Source organism: Sinocyclocheilus rhinocerous, unplaced genomic scaffold (genome assembly GCF_001515625.1).
Source record: "Sinocyclocheilus rhinocerous isolate Xijiao unplaced genomic scaffold, SAMN03320098_v1.1 scaffold3954, whole genome shotgun sequence".
NCBI classification, from domain to species: Eukaryota; Metazoa; Chordata; class Actinopteri; order Cypriniformes; family Cyprinidae; genus Sinocyclocheilus; species Sinocyclocheilus rhinocerous.
The window spans coordinates 17354-33704 of NW_015656694.1; the positions used below are offsets into that span (position 1 = coordinate 17354).

At 38.2% G+C, this 16351-nt stretch overlaps 1 protein-coding gene across 1 annotated transcript in view; it reads left to right on the forward strand.

Annotated features, from left to right (window-relative positions):
• The first annotated feature begins 11043 nt into the window (after positions 1-11043).
• The window catches only part of LOC107720815 (zinc finger MIZ domain-containing protein 2-like), a 17383-nt gene continuing 12075 nt past the window's right edge, over positions 11044-16351 (forward strand). The window contains exons 1-2 of the mRNA XM_016528648.1: positions 11044-12029; positions 15697-15811. Of these exons, the coding sequence (XP_016384134.1) occupies positions 11980-12029; positions 15697-15811 (165 nt within the window). The 5' untranslated portion in view covers positions 11044-11979. The remainder of the gene's footprint in view (positions 12030-15696; positions 15812-16351) is intronic.

Consider the following 16351-nt stretch of genomic DNA (forward strand, 5'->3'; position numbering starts at 1 on the left):
CATTATGTATTTCATGGCACACTCGTTTTATGCGTATTTGGCGCCACCTATTGTTGTGGGTGTATTATTGACATGTCAAAGTCTAGACCCTGAATATAAGACGACCGCGGTTTTTCAGATGTATTTCCAAGAAAAAAACATCGTCTTATATTCGGGTCAATACGGTATATATGTATATTTTTGAATATAATGCATTCCATTTTATTTTTTATATATTTTAAAAATACATTTGTTTAATAATATACATATTTATTTAATATATATAAATGTATTTATAAATGTACATCTAATATCTATTTATTTTGTATATAAATATAAATATGTAATTATATATAAAATATAAATATATAATTAACATTTTCTTTGTCTATTTTATTTAATATATAAATAAATTTATCTCTCCTCTTTCCACTTCTGTTTCAGGTTTTTATAAACTATTTCTTACTATGTGTCAGTAAGTTGTTGTTATTTTAGCATGTGTGTTTGCCTCAGTGTTATTTTTTTAGGATTACTGATGAACTGATGAAATTAGTTATCTATTTTAGTTTTAGTTACAGTTGTAGTAATGTTGTCATTTTATTAGTTTTTTTTTTATTCTATATAGGCTTTTTAAGTTTTACTTTTATTTAATTTGAGCTATTTCAGTACTTCAACATACAAAATGGAAATGAAATAATATATATATATTTAATGTATTTATATATATGTACATGTATATGTATATGTGTGTGGCTGTACATACACATATGTAGTTGTTTTTTGGTGTTTGGTTTAGTGTTATGTTAGAATCATTATTATACTCATACCTTTTGTTCTTTTAATATTTTTGAATTGTTTTTAGCTTTATTTTTAGTTTTTCGTTTAAATGTTAAGTTTTGACATTTTATTGTATGCATTTGTCATTTTTATTTAATTTCTTTTATTTTCTTAAATGTGTGTATATATATAGTATTTATAGAGTTTTAGCTTTTAGTTTTAATTGCTTTTTCTTATTTGTAAGACGCTTTGGATAAAAGCGTCTGCTAAATGACTGAAAGTAAAGTAAAAGTAAATAGATTTTATATATTTAATTATATACATATTTATTTAATTATGCATATGCCTAATAATACCTATTTTTAAAAGTAATGTAAATATCTAATTTATTTTCTTTAAAAATTCTATCTATTTTTAAAATAGACTTATTTTTTATATATAATTTTTTTTAAATACACATTTAATATACTATATTAATTATATATTCATTTATTTAAATATGTAATTTATTTTCTTTATATATTTAGATATCTTTAAAGGGGTCATATGATGCTGCTAAAAAGAACATTATTTTGTGTATTTGGTGTAATGAAATGTGTTTATGCGGTTTAAGGTTCAAAAAACACATTATTTTCCACATACAGTACATTATTGTTTCTCCTCTATGCCCCGCCTTTCTGAAACGCGTCGATTTTTACAAAGCTCATCGGTCTGAAAAAGCGAGGTGTGCTCTGATTGGCCAGCTATCCAGTGCGTTGTGATTGGCCGAATTCCTCAAGCGTGTGACGGAAATGTTACGTCCCTTACCATATTGTGATGCCTGCGGCAACCACATGTGACGACCCCGGGCTGGACTCCGCTCCGTCCACGGTGAAAGCCGATCCGGCGATCCACAGCACGAAGTTGAAGTATTTCCTCAGCTCCAGGCATGACGAAGCGATATCTTTCTCTTTTGGAAGGCCAAACAAAGTAGTTTCGCTTTCACGACGAAAAATTTTATAAAGAATATCTCTTTGGATTTGAGACTTTAGTCTTTGCAACTTTGCAGATCTTCTTTATGCACCAAGAGCTTGTAACACTCCAAAAAGAAAGGAAAAATTGAAATCGCATCATATGACCCCTTTAAAATACACTTAATTTTTTATATATCTAATAAAGTATCAATAAATTGTGTCTCAGCACACAATTTGTTTAATGGGTATTGGCTAATTTCCAACATAATGCATTCGATGTTCATTTTGCATTCAATGCACATTTAGCAAATTTTGTCCCTAGAAAAGTCCCCAAAATTCATCAGGGCCTGGTGGTGTGACCATGATTGAATCAGGCCTTTTGGTTACAGGGCAGGTGTTGTTTTTTCCCATTTCACCTTGTCGTGGACAAAATAAATGAGTGAAAAGACAAATTGCTCTATTAGTTGCAAATGCTTTGGGGTGTGGACGGGCCTTTTCATCAGATTTTTCTCTCTGGATGCAGGTGGTTTGTGGTGTTCAGAATCAGCTTGACAGTGTCATTGCGTGTGCTCTGAGCTGTCATGATGAGTCCCATGATTGCAGCTAGTCATTAACAGGGGAGCTTCTTTATGCAAACGTGTTTGTTGCCACGCATGAGTGGGGCTCGTCACGTTCCTGTGAATAAGATACGCCTGAACCGTGCTCGTTTTCAAGCCCCTCGTATTGATATCGAGAGGCCACCCACTCAAACGTAGGAAGTATTGCATTATGCGAGGATTTGAAAGCCCTGGAAACACCGACAGTCAAAACACTGCCATTAGAGTAACATCTCCGCTACGATCCCGGCAGAAACTCTTTTACTGCCCCGCAGAAGCCACACGGCAAGCGTCGCTCTCTGATAAGGGAGCTGGGGGGCTGCTGTTGGCCGGCAGAACGCTGTCTCTATGCAAGTCTCCATCGAGTGGCTCGGTCACCGTTCATCAGCCAAACCATCAGTCAGTCAACCTGTTTTTCCCTCTACACCAGCGAGGGAGAGAAAGACACTGCTGTGTGCAGAGTGAGTCAGCGGAGAGCGAGCGAGCGGGAGAGAGACACACACGCACGGAGCAGCTGAGCATTGAAGTCAGACAAGTTTATCAAGCCGGAGGCCCTTGAACAAACCAGCCGGCTCTGCTTTTGTAAAGGACAGTCAGAGGCGTAACAAAGTCATTAAAGGAGAATCAATACAATGTGACGCCATTTGCATTTGCTGCTGCTCGATTCCAACGAACGTGAAAGGGGGAAATGGGTTTTAGAGCAGCGAGGCTTGGGCTCTTATAGACGGATGCCCGTAAAGAAATCTGATATCGGCCAAATGAATGTGCTCCATTGTGTGCTTCCACTCAACCTTTTCTTGCCTCTGAGAATGACGATGCAACTTGCTTTGCTAATAACCTATAAACACTGGTGCATTTTAGCCGCGTAGTCACTTGCAGGTAAAGAACTAATTATTCATTTAATTATTAATCTTTCCCAGTCATTTTCCTTGAGGAAGGTCTTGTTGGGACATTGGAGAGCAAGTCTTTCCACCAAGAATATCTTTATGAGAGTTTTTGATTGGCACTGGAGAACCTGGCATGGTAGATTGAGAAGCAGAAGCGTGTGTGATAGATTAATGGTATTGACAAGCTTTTTTCTCCAATTTTGGACCTGAAGAGATGAAAGGCTTTGGGGAGGGAGATCGCTGAAGAACGGTACGAATATAATGGCCATGCATGCAGTGGAAGAGCTTATTGATATTGTCTTTCTGTAGTCATTTTCCTTAAGGAATGACTTGTTGGGACATTGGAGAGCAAACCTTTCCATCACAACCCTCTACATTGCGACTAAATCTTCACTCTGGGCGACTAAATGATGTCTAATATTAGCCAATGGCTAATAAATTATCAGATTTTACTCGCCAGTGTGTGAGTTGGAGGCTGAGTATAAGTTTAGCACAGATATATTTTCACTCACAGAACACTCTGACTGAGCGCTTCAGAGATTCACTCTCCGTCAAGCGATCTGTGCTATTAATCATTTCATCTCAATGGATGCGCAGCGCACCTGTGTTTGTGTATCCGTAAACTCTAGTGTGAAGGCGCAGGCTCGCCGTCGCTTTATCTCACACGCACGCAGAGGTTCTTATTAGTAGAATTCGTATAATAATAATAATAATAATATCCTATCAGTATTATTGTTAGTTTTTTTTTTTCAATTTTTTACAGGAACACTGAATGACCAAGAAAAGCACCAGCACCAGTCCTAAGTTCATGGTTTTATATATTTATTTATATATATATATATATATATAAGTATAGTATTTCAGTCTGGCGAGTAAACAAAAAAATTTACTAGCCAATGGCGAATCAATTGCCAAGGTGTCCGTAGAGGGTTGCATCAAGATCTTTTGATTGGCACTGAAGAACCCAGGACGGTAGAACGTAATTCCCCCTTAACTTTGGACTTGAAGAGATGAAAGGGCTTGGGGAGGGAAATTGCTGAGGAACGGTAAAAATTTTATGGCGGTACACACAGGTGAAGAACTGATGAAGAATTGACATGCTAATTAATAGTCTTTCCTAGTCCTTTTCCTTGAGGAATATCTTGTTGGGACATTGGAGAGCAAGTCTTTCCACCAAGAGTATCTTCATGAGAGTTTTGATTGGCACTGGAGAGTCCGGGATGCTCCCAAACTTGCAAGCGGACGGTAGACGAGAAGCGTTTGTGATAGTTTAATGGTGATGAGATGAGCCTTGTGGCGACGAGCGTTTGATGAAGGTGTTCTTCACTGAGGAATGTTATAGATCTTGACCTGGAGAGACCCACTAAATCTGCTGAGTTAAGATAGTCACTGCCGGTTTCGTTCCACCGCTACGTACTTGCTTTGGCCTGACGCCCTGCCGCTCCTCCAGACACAAACAAATGTGCAAACCGCTCACAGATGTGTTATGAAACATGGATGCTCATCATGTTCCATGCTGGTGATGTCATAGTAGTATCGTTTGGAATTTAGGCTTGCATTTAAAGGGATAGTCTACCAAAAGTACTCAACTTCATATCATTCCAAACCTGTATGAGTTTATTTCTTCTGTGGAACATAGGATATTTTAACAGATGCCTCAGTATTTGTTTTAATTTTTGTTTTGTTTTTTTGATGCAATGGAAGTCAATAATGTTTTAGTCCCATTGACTTTCATTGTTTGGAATGAAAAGTTCAACATTCTTCAAAATATATTTTTTTTTGGTGTTCCACAGAAGTAAAAAAAATCACAAACGCTTTTTTAAAATTTAATATATTCAATTTTATTTTTACAATTTTTATAAAATATATTTTATATTATAATATATGCTTAACTTTATTTTAGTATATATTAAGTTTTCTTTAAATGTTCAAGTTTTCTGTAAAAACACATTTTTAAAATTTAATTTGTTCTATTTTTTCTTTGTTAATGTATTTTATAAAAATTATTTAAATAAACATTAAGCATTCTTTACATTTTTATCTATTTTAAAAATTTAATTATATAAATTTTTCATCCATCCATCCATCCATCCATCTATCATTTATTCATATATAGTTTATTCGTTTTATATATATCGGGTATATTGTGGGTCTCTCCAAACTTTTTGGGGTAAAATATGCCTTTAAACTACCTTTATAGGGCTGAAAATCACCTGTCTTTGACATTAAAACAAACCCTTGAAGTACTTGAACTTTTAACTGGAACTGATTCAGAATAATTGGATGCTGACATGCCGCTGAGTGTTCACACAACTTCTGAATCTCTTGCATCTGGCTTTGCTCTCGTAGGTGTACACCAGGATGAGGCAGTGTGCAAAAACCGGTTGTTCTTCACTTTCTGTTTGCTGCTAATGAATTTATTCAAAGGGAGGTGTCAGACCGGCTTGTACACACTCTTCAAGTCCTGTGTGTGTGTGTTTGAGAAATTCAAACAGCACCAAACACAGGCCTGGACACTGAACAAATAAAGCTGACCTACAAGATGGCATGCGCTACACACACAAACAGCAATGCAGTCGCCGCCACCTCGCAGCTATACTGAGCTTCCCTCTCCTGAAAACAACTCCTCTATATCTATCCACCTACACTGGGATTCAAGTTACGTTTGCATATTTTTCCATGTCGGAGTCTTTGCAGCACGCCGAACTTGTCACACAATCTGCCGAGGCCTAAAGGCGAAGCAAGATTATTAGAGAATGAGGCAGGTATGAGTTTAACTGGGAACATTTGCTTTTTGTCTCTCTGCAAAGAATCAAATTTCCATTTTCATCACTGTTATGCACATTACATTTTTGTGGATGGGTGGTGGATGTCTGAGGGTGACACATTGAATGTATTGTCGATTTACCTACTTAAAACTGACCCAGCACTCCCAACAAGTCACAACACTTAACGGCTCAATCAGTGGCGTGTTTTTACGTGCTTTTCGCACGTAATACAGAATCGGCACTCTCAAATATTCATGCGTTGATGCATTTATTGTGCCACACTGTCAGACACCTTATATGCTTTGAGTAAATCGCAGGGCAATTTGTTTCCTGATCTCTCAGGTAAGAGATATGATCAGTGTTCTTCACAGCTCACTGTCTGTAGGCGTGTATGGATTGCGGCGTCCCATTTTTCCCTCGTTTTACTTGCTCTCCATGATATGCGTATCTTTTTATATCCTCAATGATCTTTATTATATTCTGTTCTTGCTTACAGTTTCAAGCTCGCATTCTTTGCTGCAGCTCCGTTGCTGGTGTTGAGACACTTTTAGCCTGAGAGCTGTGTGTTTGTGTGTGTGTTTGTGTGCACATGTGTGGAGGAATGCGTCATCAGGCCCAGCCTTCCTGTGGTTTCTAATCCTCCGTCCCCTTCCCCAGCCCCCAGCCTCTTTCTCTCTCTCTCTCTCTCTCTCTGTTTGGCAGCAGATTCTCGGCTCTGGCTTCAGCTACGTGGGGGAGGGTAGGCCTAACCATGTGACCCAAGGCACTCCCCCATTTGGCAGGCAGACGAATTGTGGATTTTTGGACAGGCGGTTTCCCAGCTAGTCTTTAGCTACCACTGTTCTTAATGATGCACTGGGATTGTCCGTCGTTTGAAGTTGTTTCTTTAGTTGTACTTCTCAAATTCGATTTTTCTATTTTTTTTCAGTGGTTTTCAATTTTAATTATTATTTTTTTAAATTCTGTATTTCACATAGATTTTAGCTAACTTTTGGATTTGGGGACATTTAGAAACTGCATTGAGTTAGTTAGGATCTTTTTTTAGTTCTTTTATTTTAGTTATTTGTTTATTTTTTATTTGTTTCTTTAAAAATAAATAACAAATAACGAAATATAAAAATGAATACCAATGATTTAATAAATAACAAATTAATATTTTAAATATTAATAATTATTTTATTTATTTTAAATATTCTAAGTATTTATAATTATTAATTATTATTATTATTATTATTGTTGTTGTTGTTATTATTAATATTTTATTTTTAAATTTATTTTAATTACTTATTATAATAATAATAATAATTATTATTATTATTTAATTTTATTAGTAATGTTATTTTTATTATTATCATTTATCCAAAACTAAAATGCAATAATAATATAATAAAAAACAAGTAATAATAATAATATTAAGAATAATAATAATTATTGTTGTTGTTAACATTTATCGAAAACTAAATTTAATTTGTGGCCATTTTTATGTTTTAGTTTTATGATTTTTTTTACAGTTTAGTTTTTGCTTTTCCCAGTTATATTTTTATTTATTTCAGTTTTTTTTTTTATACAAATAATGCCAATTATATTTAATTACCAATACTAATAACACTTGATTTCTGTGACACTAGCAGCACCAAAAAGGATTGTGAAAATAATTTTCCCAAAAGCTCTACGTGCCTTCCATTGTTTGGATAAACAGGTAGTCCTGTTGCAAACTCACACCTTTGAGCCAGAGTTGTTCATTCCATTTGGTGCTGCTAGTGATGCAGAAAACACACATTCTAGCTTCAAAAAGTGATGAAAAATGCGAATTCAGGTGCAGAACGAAAGAACGAAAGTCTCGATGGTTCCTAGAATACTCTCTTAACCTGTGATGTGTTTCAGGTTTTGTCCTCTGAAAGCGCAGTCCCTGTAGAGAGCTGAATCTGCACTTCATTTCAAGAGCGCTGACGCACAGGCATTTCTCCGGCCTATCAGAAATCAAAGGCCTGTGAGCTTTTGTGTGCTGCTTGGCAAAAAAAGCCAAGGCGTTTCGTGCCCTTAATGGTCACACCCCTGAGGTACTGTCTTGCCCTGCTGTCCCAGACCGAACGGTCCTGTCGGATGGGTGCAGGAAGAGACTCGGTGTGTTTGACGTGCCACGAGGGCTAGAGAAAGTTAAAAGTGAGGGAAATAGTACAAGAAAGAAAGGATGGCCCACGTGTAGGAGGAATTGGAGAAAGGGAGGGAAGCCCAGCAGGAACGGGTCACTGCAGGCCAGGGGTGGAACTAGAGGAAAAGTGAGGAGGGGGTTAGATGGAGCCCAGCACTAAAGAACAGTGTGTTCTGTTCATTCCAGGGCAAGAACTGTTTGTGCTGTTATCCGTCACACAGTGAAGGGAAAGCAATAAGCAAATATGCTGAACCGCGTTATTTCACAGCACAAAATAAGACCTAGTGCTTCAAGAGAGTGTGTGTGACGGTTTGAGCAAACCTTGGCTCGTGGTTGCGCTTGCCACGTGTGTGGTGTTGGGATGTTTACTTTGGTGTGCGGGTATGTTTTAAAAGCCCTCATGTTTGAAATTGAATTTTTGTGGCTTGATTCCAAAAACTTGATTCCTGTTTCTCTACTGGAGAAACAGACTAAAAATTTTGATGACTCATCTTGCACTTAGGGGCATGTACAATTTTTTTCCGTCCAATCAGATGCTCTCTAGACTGAGAATGTTACATTGTAACAGCAAGTTGCGTGGCTGTGACTTAAAATTTTGTTGTATCAGGAAATGTCAACACAGGAAAGCAAACGGTGTTCAAGCCACATCATGGGGTCTTTAACTGTGTGTGTGTGTGTGTGTGTGTTCACAGGTGCCGTATCGCGTTTCCATAGAGGATGGATTACGGTTGTCCACTGTTTGAATAGATGCTCCTTCACTGAAGGATTGTTCCAATATGAGAGATTAATGATTAGAGGGGTGGGCTGAGCTGCACTGGGCTAATTAAACGCCATTAATGCTCGTCACTCAGCAGTTAATTAATCTCGAGAGCTATAAGGTAATGCGTTTCATTGATACAACCCCCAGAAATCAAAAGTAGTAAACAGGCATTTTGGCTTGATGCAGAGAGCTGATAATTATTAGTGACCTTTTATCAAATCTAGAGATATGAGGTTGGGCTATTTTGCCCTGGAAGAGTAAGAAATCAACCCAGAGTGACCTAGCATCTGCTGTCCTAGAATTGTGGCAGTGAATTTTGCAAGGGCAAGCACCACTTAGTTTTTCTTATATCAGACAATTGATATGATATATAAATATGTAATTTTTTTTAAGTAATAGATTAATCTTGATGTATTTATTTTTTCTTAATTGGATTCAAAAAGACATTTTTCAGCCAGTTATTGAGATTAAAATGTAATTCCGCATGGTGATCTTGGTCAATATTTTCTAAATTTATTTTCGTTCCTATGCTTTGGAAAAATTTGGTACTTTTTGCAACCATTGCAGCTCGTGCTGTGGCCTTTTTTATGAAAATATTTTTATTTATTTTATTTTAAAAGATTATTTAATTTATTGTTTTCAATATATTATGTATTATATTACCTTATTTTTATTAATTTATGTATGAATGTATTCTTTTTTTATAATTTGTTAAATGAATGCATTTCTAAATGATCATATTTTATAACTTATACATTTTATAAAAAAAATTTAATAAATAAATTCTCACTGTGAAATAAAGCTCATGCCTTTGCAGCTAGTGCTGTGGCCATTTTTCCTATATTAAAATATTTATAATTTACTGATTACTTTATAATTATTACTTATTTTATTTTATAAGAATGAATTTTACATCAAGATAAAACACAACATCTCTGCTTTAAAATAACACCAGAGAGAATGTTGTATCTTATTCAGAAATGGAGAGTGAGCGGCAGAGAAGCAGCGCATTCAGTTGGCCGCACCGCAGCCAGCTCGTCAATAAATGAGTACAAAACAGCGTTTTTCTAGCACCTGTCGCTTACTGATTGTTTGGAATTATAAATATGAGCGTAGTTCGTCTGTTAATATCACATGCACTTTTTTGTTTGTTGTTTTTTTTAGTTTGTTACTCAGACGCAGGCAGTGTGCTGCATGAGACAAAAAAGTAATATAGCCAAAACAACCGCATAGCTGCTCTTTAGTGTAGATGCATGTTGATTTTATGAGACGATGCCGCGATTATAAATGAGAATGACTCCTGGTTAACATGTATTAAAAGGGGTCGTGTTTAGTCACTATTTAGTGTGGTATTTTTTGACAATATTCACTCATCATGACAGTAAAATAGGGCATTCTAAGTCAATATACTGCAGTATTTCCTCTCTCAATCAGTAGAAAATATGGTTAACACTCGGTGCATGAAAAAAAAATACCGTCTTGTACCGTGAAACCGGTATAATTTTGAAAAATACCGTGATATAATTTTTTGGTCATACCGCCCAGCACTACATGATTCCTTACTAATGATTAATGAAATTTGTAGTTATTATTTTAGTAAGCCTAATCAAACAAATCTTGAGAAATATGCAACCTATTATTCTATATACTCTGGATATTTTGAAGTGAATTATGTTAGTAGTGGTTGAGGGGGTCTTTTTTGGTCTTCACCCATATATTATGCATCCCTAGTTGTAAGAACATGAACAAACTATAAATAGACAAATCCTTCAGTCTAGCATCGAAAAGAGGCTGAAATCAGACACGGGTTTAATAAACAGCTCAAGGACGTTTATTAACCAGCTTACAAGGACGGAGCTGGTGTAGTTGCTAATGAAAACGGCCACGTGAGCATGTAAATATTGCTAGGCCTGCTTCAGTCAAGTGGTTATCAAAACACGACAATGGAGGATCTCATTTTGTCGCTGCCGCCCACCTCCCTTTCTCATCCTCCGCTCGATCCTCTCATTATCACTGTAGGTGAACCTCTCTCTGATCAACTCTGTCACTCCTCTGAGTGACTCTTCCTGCAGCCCCCCTCGACGCAGCGGCGTTCATCCACCTTTCTTTTCAAGCTGTGGGGTGTCTGACCTAAATCTGTAAGGAAGGAGAAGAAAATGGAAGCGGAGAGGGATGTTGAGGGGGTGGAGAGAGTGTTAGGGGTGTAGGGGGACTGACAGCCACTGATGTTGGCGGCAAATTAGCATGTGCGCTAATCAAGCTTCACCCCTGAGAGCGGAGACAGACGGAGAGGCAGTGGGGTGGGGCGGAGGGGGTCTTGTTGTCATTATTAACGTTGTACAATCTAAATGCACTCGCACAAAGAAGCACCCTCTTTGGTCGGAACAAGCTCCCTGATGGCTTAAATAATTGAGCGGGGTTGAAGGCGTTATCTTCGCAGAGGGCTCGGATCTCAAAGCGGTGGTGGCAGCGGCGGCCCTGAGAACCACCATGTTTCCACATCTCTTTTCTTTTTGAAATCAAATCGTTCTATAAATAGCCCTCACTCCCTCCCTCTCTCCCTCCTTCCCCGGCGCTGCAGAGAGCGTGAGGATCCTGCAGTAAGACGTAACGTTTGGGTCGTCCACCGTTGCGACCCGTCGCTCTGTTTTAAAGCTCAAGCTTTGCACCGGCTTTTGTCTCGGGCGCTGCATTCTCGAGATTCTCTCGACTGCGGTGCAGCAGCCCGAGAGATGCCACATGCTGTCAAATCTCGCTCCTTTGTGTGCGGCTCTGGCTGCTTTTTAAACTGTGATTGGTGGAAAGGCTATGGTGGAATTGCAAAACCCACCCTATCAAAGCACGGAGAAAGATGTGCTGGCGCAGTCAGTTGTTGATTAAACCCTTGTGCCTCTGGGCAGAACCGCAGCCATCCGAGAGCCCTCCAAATGAAGTTGGTTAAAGCCACTACAGTGGCGTTAGGCGTCTGCCTGAGTCACAGCGGAACGGAGCCTTTGTTTTGATTGAGTGCTGTCAGTCTAACTGGTCTCTCTTTCTTTCTTTCTTTCGCAGACTGCCTGCTAGGTTGAGGAGATTCGGGGTGTCCCATAGACCCCTAGGTTCCTCCGATGAACCCCATCAACTCCATGAAACCTGCCCTGCCTCCAACGCCACACAGGTCAGTAGTTCCTGCGCGTCAGCTCGGTGCAGCTGCGAGTCAAAGTGTGACTCGCGCCCACAGTTTCCTCTCTAACGACATTCTGAACTCTCAAAGCCCCCTCAAACTGACACCTGCTTCCCTGAGCGCTGCACCTAACAGTCTGAACCCTAGCGCTGATGTTTTGATTGTTGATTTTGCATATTTTAACTACTATTTGGGAAGCGCTTCAGGGAAGCAATGTGTTTTTATTGTTTTACAGCCTTATCTGGATGAGATTAGCCTTGGCGTGCAGTTTAATTGTGTTTTTTTCCTTTTGTCAGTTAGGTTGTTGTGTTTTGCTTCTTTGAGGCTGTTTAAGGGTCCCAAAGAGTGCTTTATGGTTATTTGGAGAGAAAAACAAGTTCTTGATGTTACACTGTAGGTGACGTACCAGTATATAGGTGGTTTTCTAAAGAATCCAAGATTCAAATGTTCTTTGGAAATTTATTTAGTTCTGTTTGGAACCTTTATTTTTAAAGGGACACTCAAATTGACGAATATCATTTACTCACCCTCGTGTCATTTCAAACACATGACTGACTTTCTTCTGTGGAACACAAAGGGAAGTTAAGCAAAATGTCAAAGATGATGTTATCCCTAAAATGAAAGCTAACAGCAGCATAAATGTCATGTAAATAGTTAAATAGTGAATCCCTAATAGTTTATATAGTTAGTTAGTTTTCTATATATATTTTAGGATATTATAGGATATTTTAGGATACCGTAGGTAGGTGTACTTGGTACATTTTCATGAGTTTTACTGATATTTGAGCACATAAAGGGAATTATGTTGCTTTAGAAGCGATAATGAAGCAAAAGTCTGAACATGTAGAAAAAGTGGAAGTTGACGTTTCGCTCTCACCGCAGTACACTGAAAATAAATCGCCCGCAGCAGCACATGCATTGGGCCCCAAACTGAATCCTCGCACCCACACCTTCTCCTCTCATTTACTGAGCTCTCAATCTGCACAAGTGTTGGGTTTTTTACATTTTGATTGGCTGCTTTGTATCTCAGCTGCTGATTGGCTGCTGCAGGATTTGGCTTTGAAACCACAGTTTCCTGTTTCAGAGAGCAGGGGTATCTGGTGGTTAGTAGAAGAACTTTAAGAGAAACCTCTGCCTCCTATGGAATGCCTCTAAGCCGCCGATAGTTCAGTTTGTTTATTTGCCCTGGCAGAGCAATGACCATCCTCAACGAGGCTTTGAGCCTTTGTTGGAACCTCAATATCCTGTGGGCTGCAGGCCAGCGGATACTTTGCCGCAGGTCGAGGTGGAAATGTGTCAAGAAGGGGATCTCGGCTTTCTTCGAGGGCTTTAAAGAGAGGAGTCTTTCATGTGGCGGTGGGGTTGAGTTGTCTCGGGTCAGTTCAGGTTAGAAGCTGCTCAGAGCCAGTTATCACTCGATAAACCCTCACAGGTTTAATTTTCTTGATACAGTCGAGCTGTTGCCGCTTGGATAAGTTTTACCTGGAATGCTTCCATTCGGTGTCCAAGGTTTTTGGCACCCCAGCCAATGAGTAGTGACCTGAGATGATTTACTGGCCATTAAACTGTATTTTAAGTGTTTTTTTAAATAATTTAAGTCACTTCACATCACATGCATCATCAAGTGCATCACATTATTGCAATTAAATCACTGTTGAAACTGTGACAAAAACAAGACCATTTAGAGCTCATTTAGTGAACTCACCCTTTTGTTAATTAGACTTATTTAAATTAAATTATTTTGCAAGTCTCTTTTGCCCATCAAGGCTGCATTTATTTGATCAATATTGTGAAATGTTTTACAATTTAAAAATAACTTTTCTATATTGTAATATAGAAATATGTAATATATATTTTTATGTAATAGCTATATATTTTTAATATATTTAAAATGGTAATTTATTTGTGTGATGCAAAGCTGAATTTTCAGCTTAATTAACCGTTTTTGTAGAAGCTCTGACTAATTTAAGGATTTTTTGATGAATAGAAGGTTCAAAAGAAAATCATTTTATAAAAGTAGAAATCTTTTGGAAAATTATAAATGTCTTAACTGTCACTTATGATCAATTTAATGCATCCTTGTTGGATTAAAAGTATCTATTTTATTTCCCAAAAAAACTGACCCTGAAACTTTTGAATGGTAGTGTCTGTTTTCCTTTGGTTTTGGATTTACGACGACAATAACAAATGCATTTGGCTTCTTGGCTGAACTTCTGATGATAAATTATTCAAGTTGTTTTGAAGATGCATGACAGTCACTGATGTTTTTTGCCACAGTTTCTATTTTTCCTAAAATATGATTCACTCATGTCACTTGCACCAGCCAGTGTTGAGTGTCGTTTGCACGTTATAGTTTGACCATGCATTGTTACAGGTCATAAAACAAGTTACCAGCCAACTCGGTGTTATCTAATATTGTTTTTTTTTTGGGCTTTGGGGGTTTTTATCTGTTCCCATCCTTTTTGTCCCAAGTTAGCTTAATGGGCACATTCCTATCCATCAAGACCTTTTTTCCAGTCCCTAAAATGCAGATTGAGGTGCAAGTTTTGATGGTTACCTGATAGTCTTTCTAATGTTGTTCTTCTGGAGGCATACATATGAGAGTAAACACCATATATGGGAAGTCGTGGCCTAATGGTTAGAGAGTCGGACTCGTAACCCAAAGGTTGTGGGTTCGAGTCTCCTACCGGCAGGGATTGTAGGTGGGGGGTGTGAATGTACAGCGCTCTCTTCCTCCTTCCATACCCCGACTGAGGTTACAGTGCTCTCTTCCACCTTCAATACCACGACTGAGGTGCCCTTGAGCAAGGCACCGAACCCCCAACTGCTCCCCGGGCGCCGCAGCATAAATGGCTGCCCACTGCTCCGGGTGTGTGTTCACGGTGTGTGTGTGTTCACTGCTGTGAGTGTGCACTTTGGATGGGTTAAATGCAGAGCACTAATTCCTAGTATGGGTAACCATACTTGGCCACATGTCACGTCACGTCACGTCACGTCATATAATGACATGAATGAAAGGCTGTGAAGGGTAGATGTACCTTAGTAGTCCATTCAATAGATTTCATAGCTTTAATTCAGGTCTAATACTTACATGCTTTCCAGAGGAACGATGTACATAACAGTACAACTGATTCACAACATTCATCCCTTACAGCCTCGTTGTCATTCAAGTCAAATTAAATATGGCGTCAACTCTAACTAAGTTCCATGTTTCCCTGTTCTAATCAGCGTGTGATGTAGTTTGGCTAATTATGGAAAGATGGTGAGCGATTATTGAGAGCGATCTGGTTTGATCCAGTTACACAGAAAACAGTAGACACACACACACACACACACTTACTCTCTCACCCCCCTCTCCCTTGGCATCGTTACTCTTTTCTGTCTCTAAGTGACTGTGGAGTCGCCATGGAAACATTGTGCCGAGTACCTCCAGAGCATGTGGTGTGGCACGTCTGAAGTCGCAGAAAAATCGTCTCTCTCTCTCTCTCACACTCACACTTCACACCATATGCTGATATCATACCAGCACAAAAGACATAAATGGAATATAATGTGGATAATGCGAGGTGGATCAGTGAGAAGTGAATTAAGGGCGTTTTATACAGGAAGCACTCAGATGCATTAATAACCCCAGTGTCTATGTGTTTCTCTTGCCCCGCAGTGACGCCTCTTACCCATATGATCCTGTCCCCTGGCAGCAAGGCCCCAATCAGCCTGCCGGCTCCCTCTCTGTGGTAACCACAGTGTGGGGGGTAACCAATCCTTCACCCAGCCAGGTAAGAAGGGCCATCCGCCGCAATGATGTCACCAGCTTGTTTACCTCAAAGAAAGCACTACATGTTCCAGGGATGTCCTGCTCGTGTCTGGTTCTCAAACAAAACATTCTTGTTGTTGTCAATGAATCAGCAGATTCAGTTAACCGAACATTTAGAATCATTCAGAGCAGTTCTTCTTTAACTGAGAAATACTTAAATATAGTAATGAATAAATATGAATTACTTAAAAAATATTAACTTAATTGTAAAAATTAATTATCAGTACATTCATTATTTATTGATTATAATTAAATGATCAATTATTATAATAATAATCATTTTTTATTAATCAAAACATTGTTTCTTTTGGTCACATCTGACTCAAAACAGATACCAGTGAAATTTCTTAATTTCCAAACTCCAGCAATAACTAGTATGCTATTGAACACACTGCTTTATTTCAAATTTTTATGTATTAATATTAATAGTAATTGTAATTTTTTTATTAATAAGTAACTTTTTGACGAATTAGTACAACTAATAAATAACCAGTATATATAT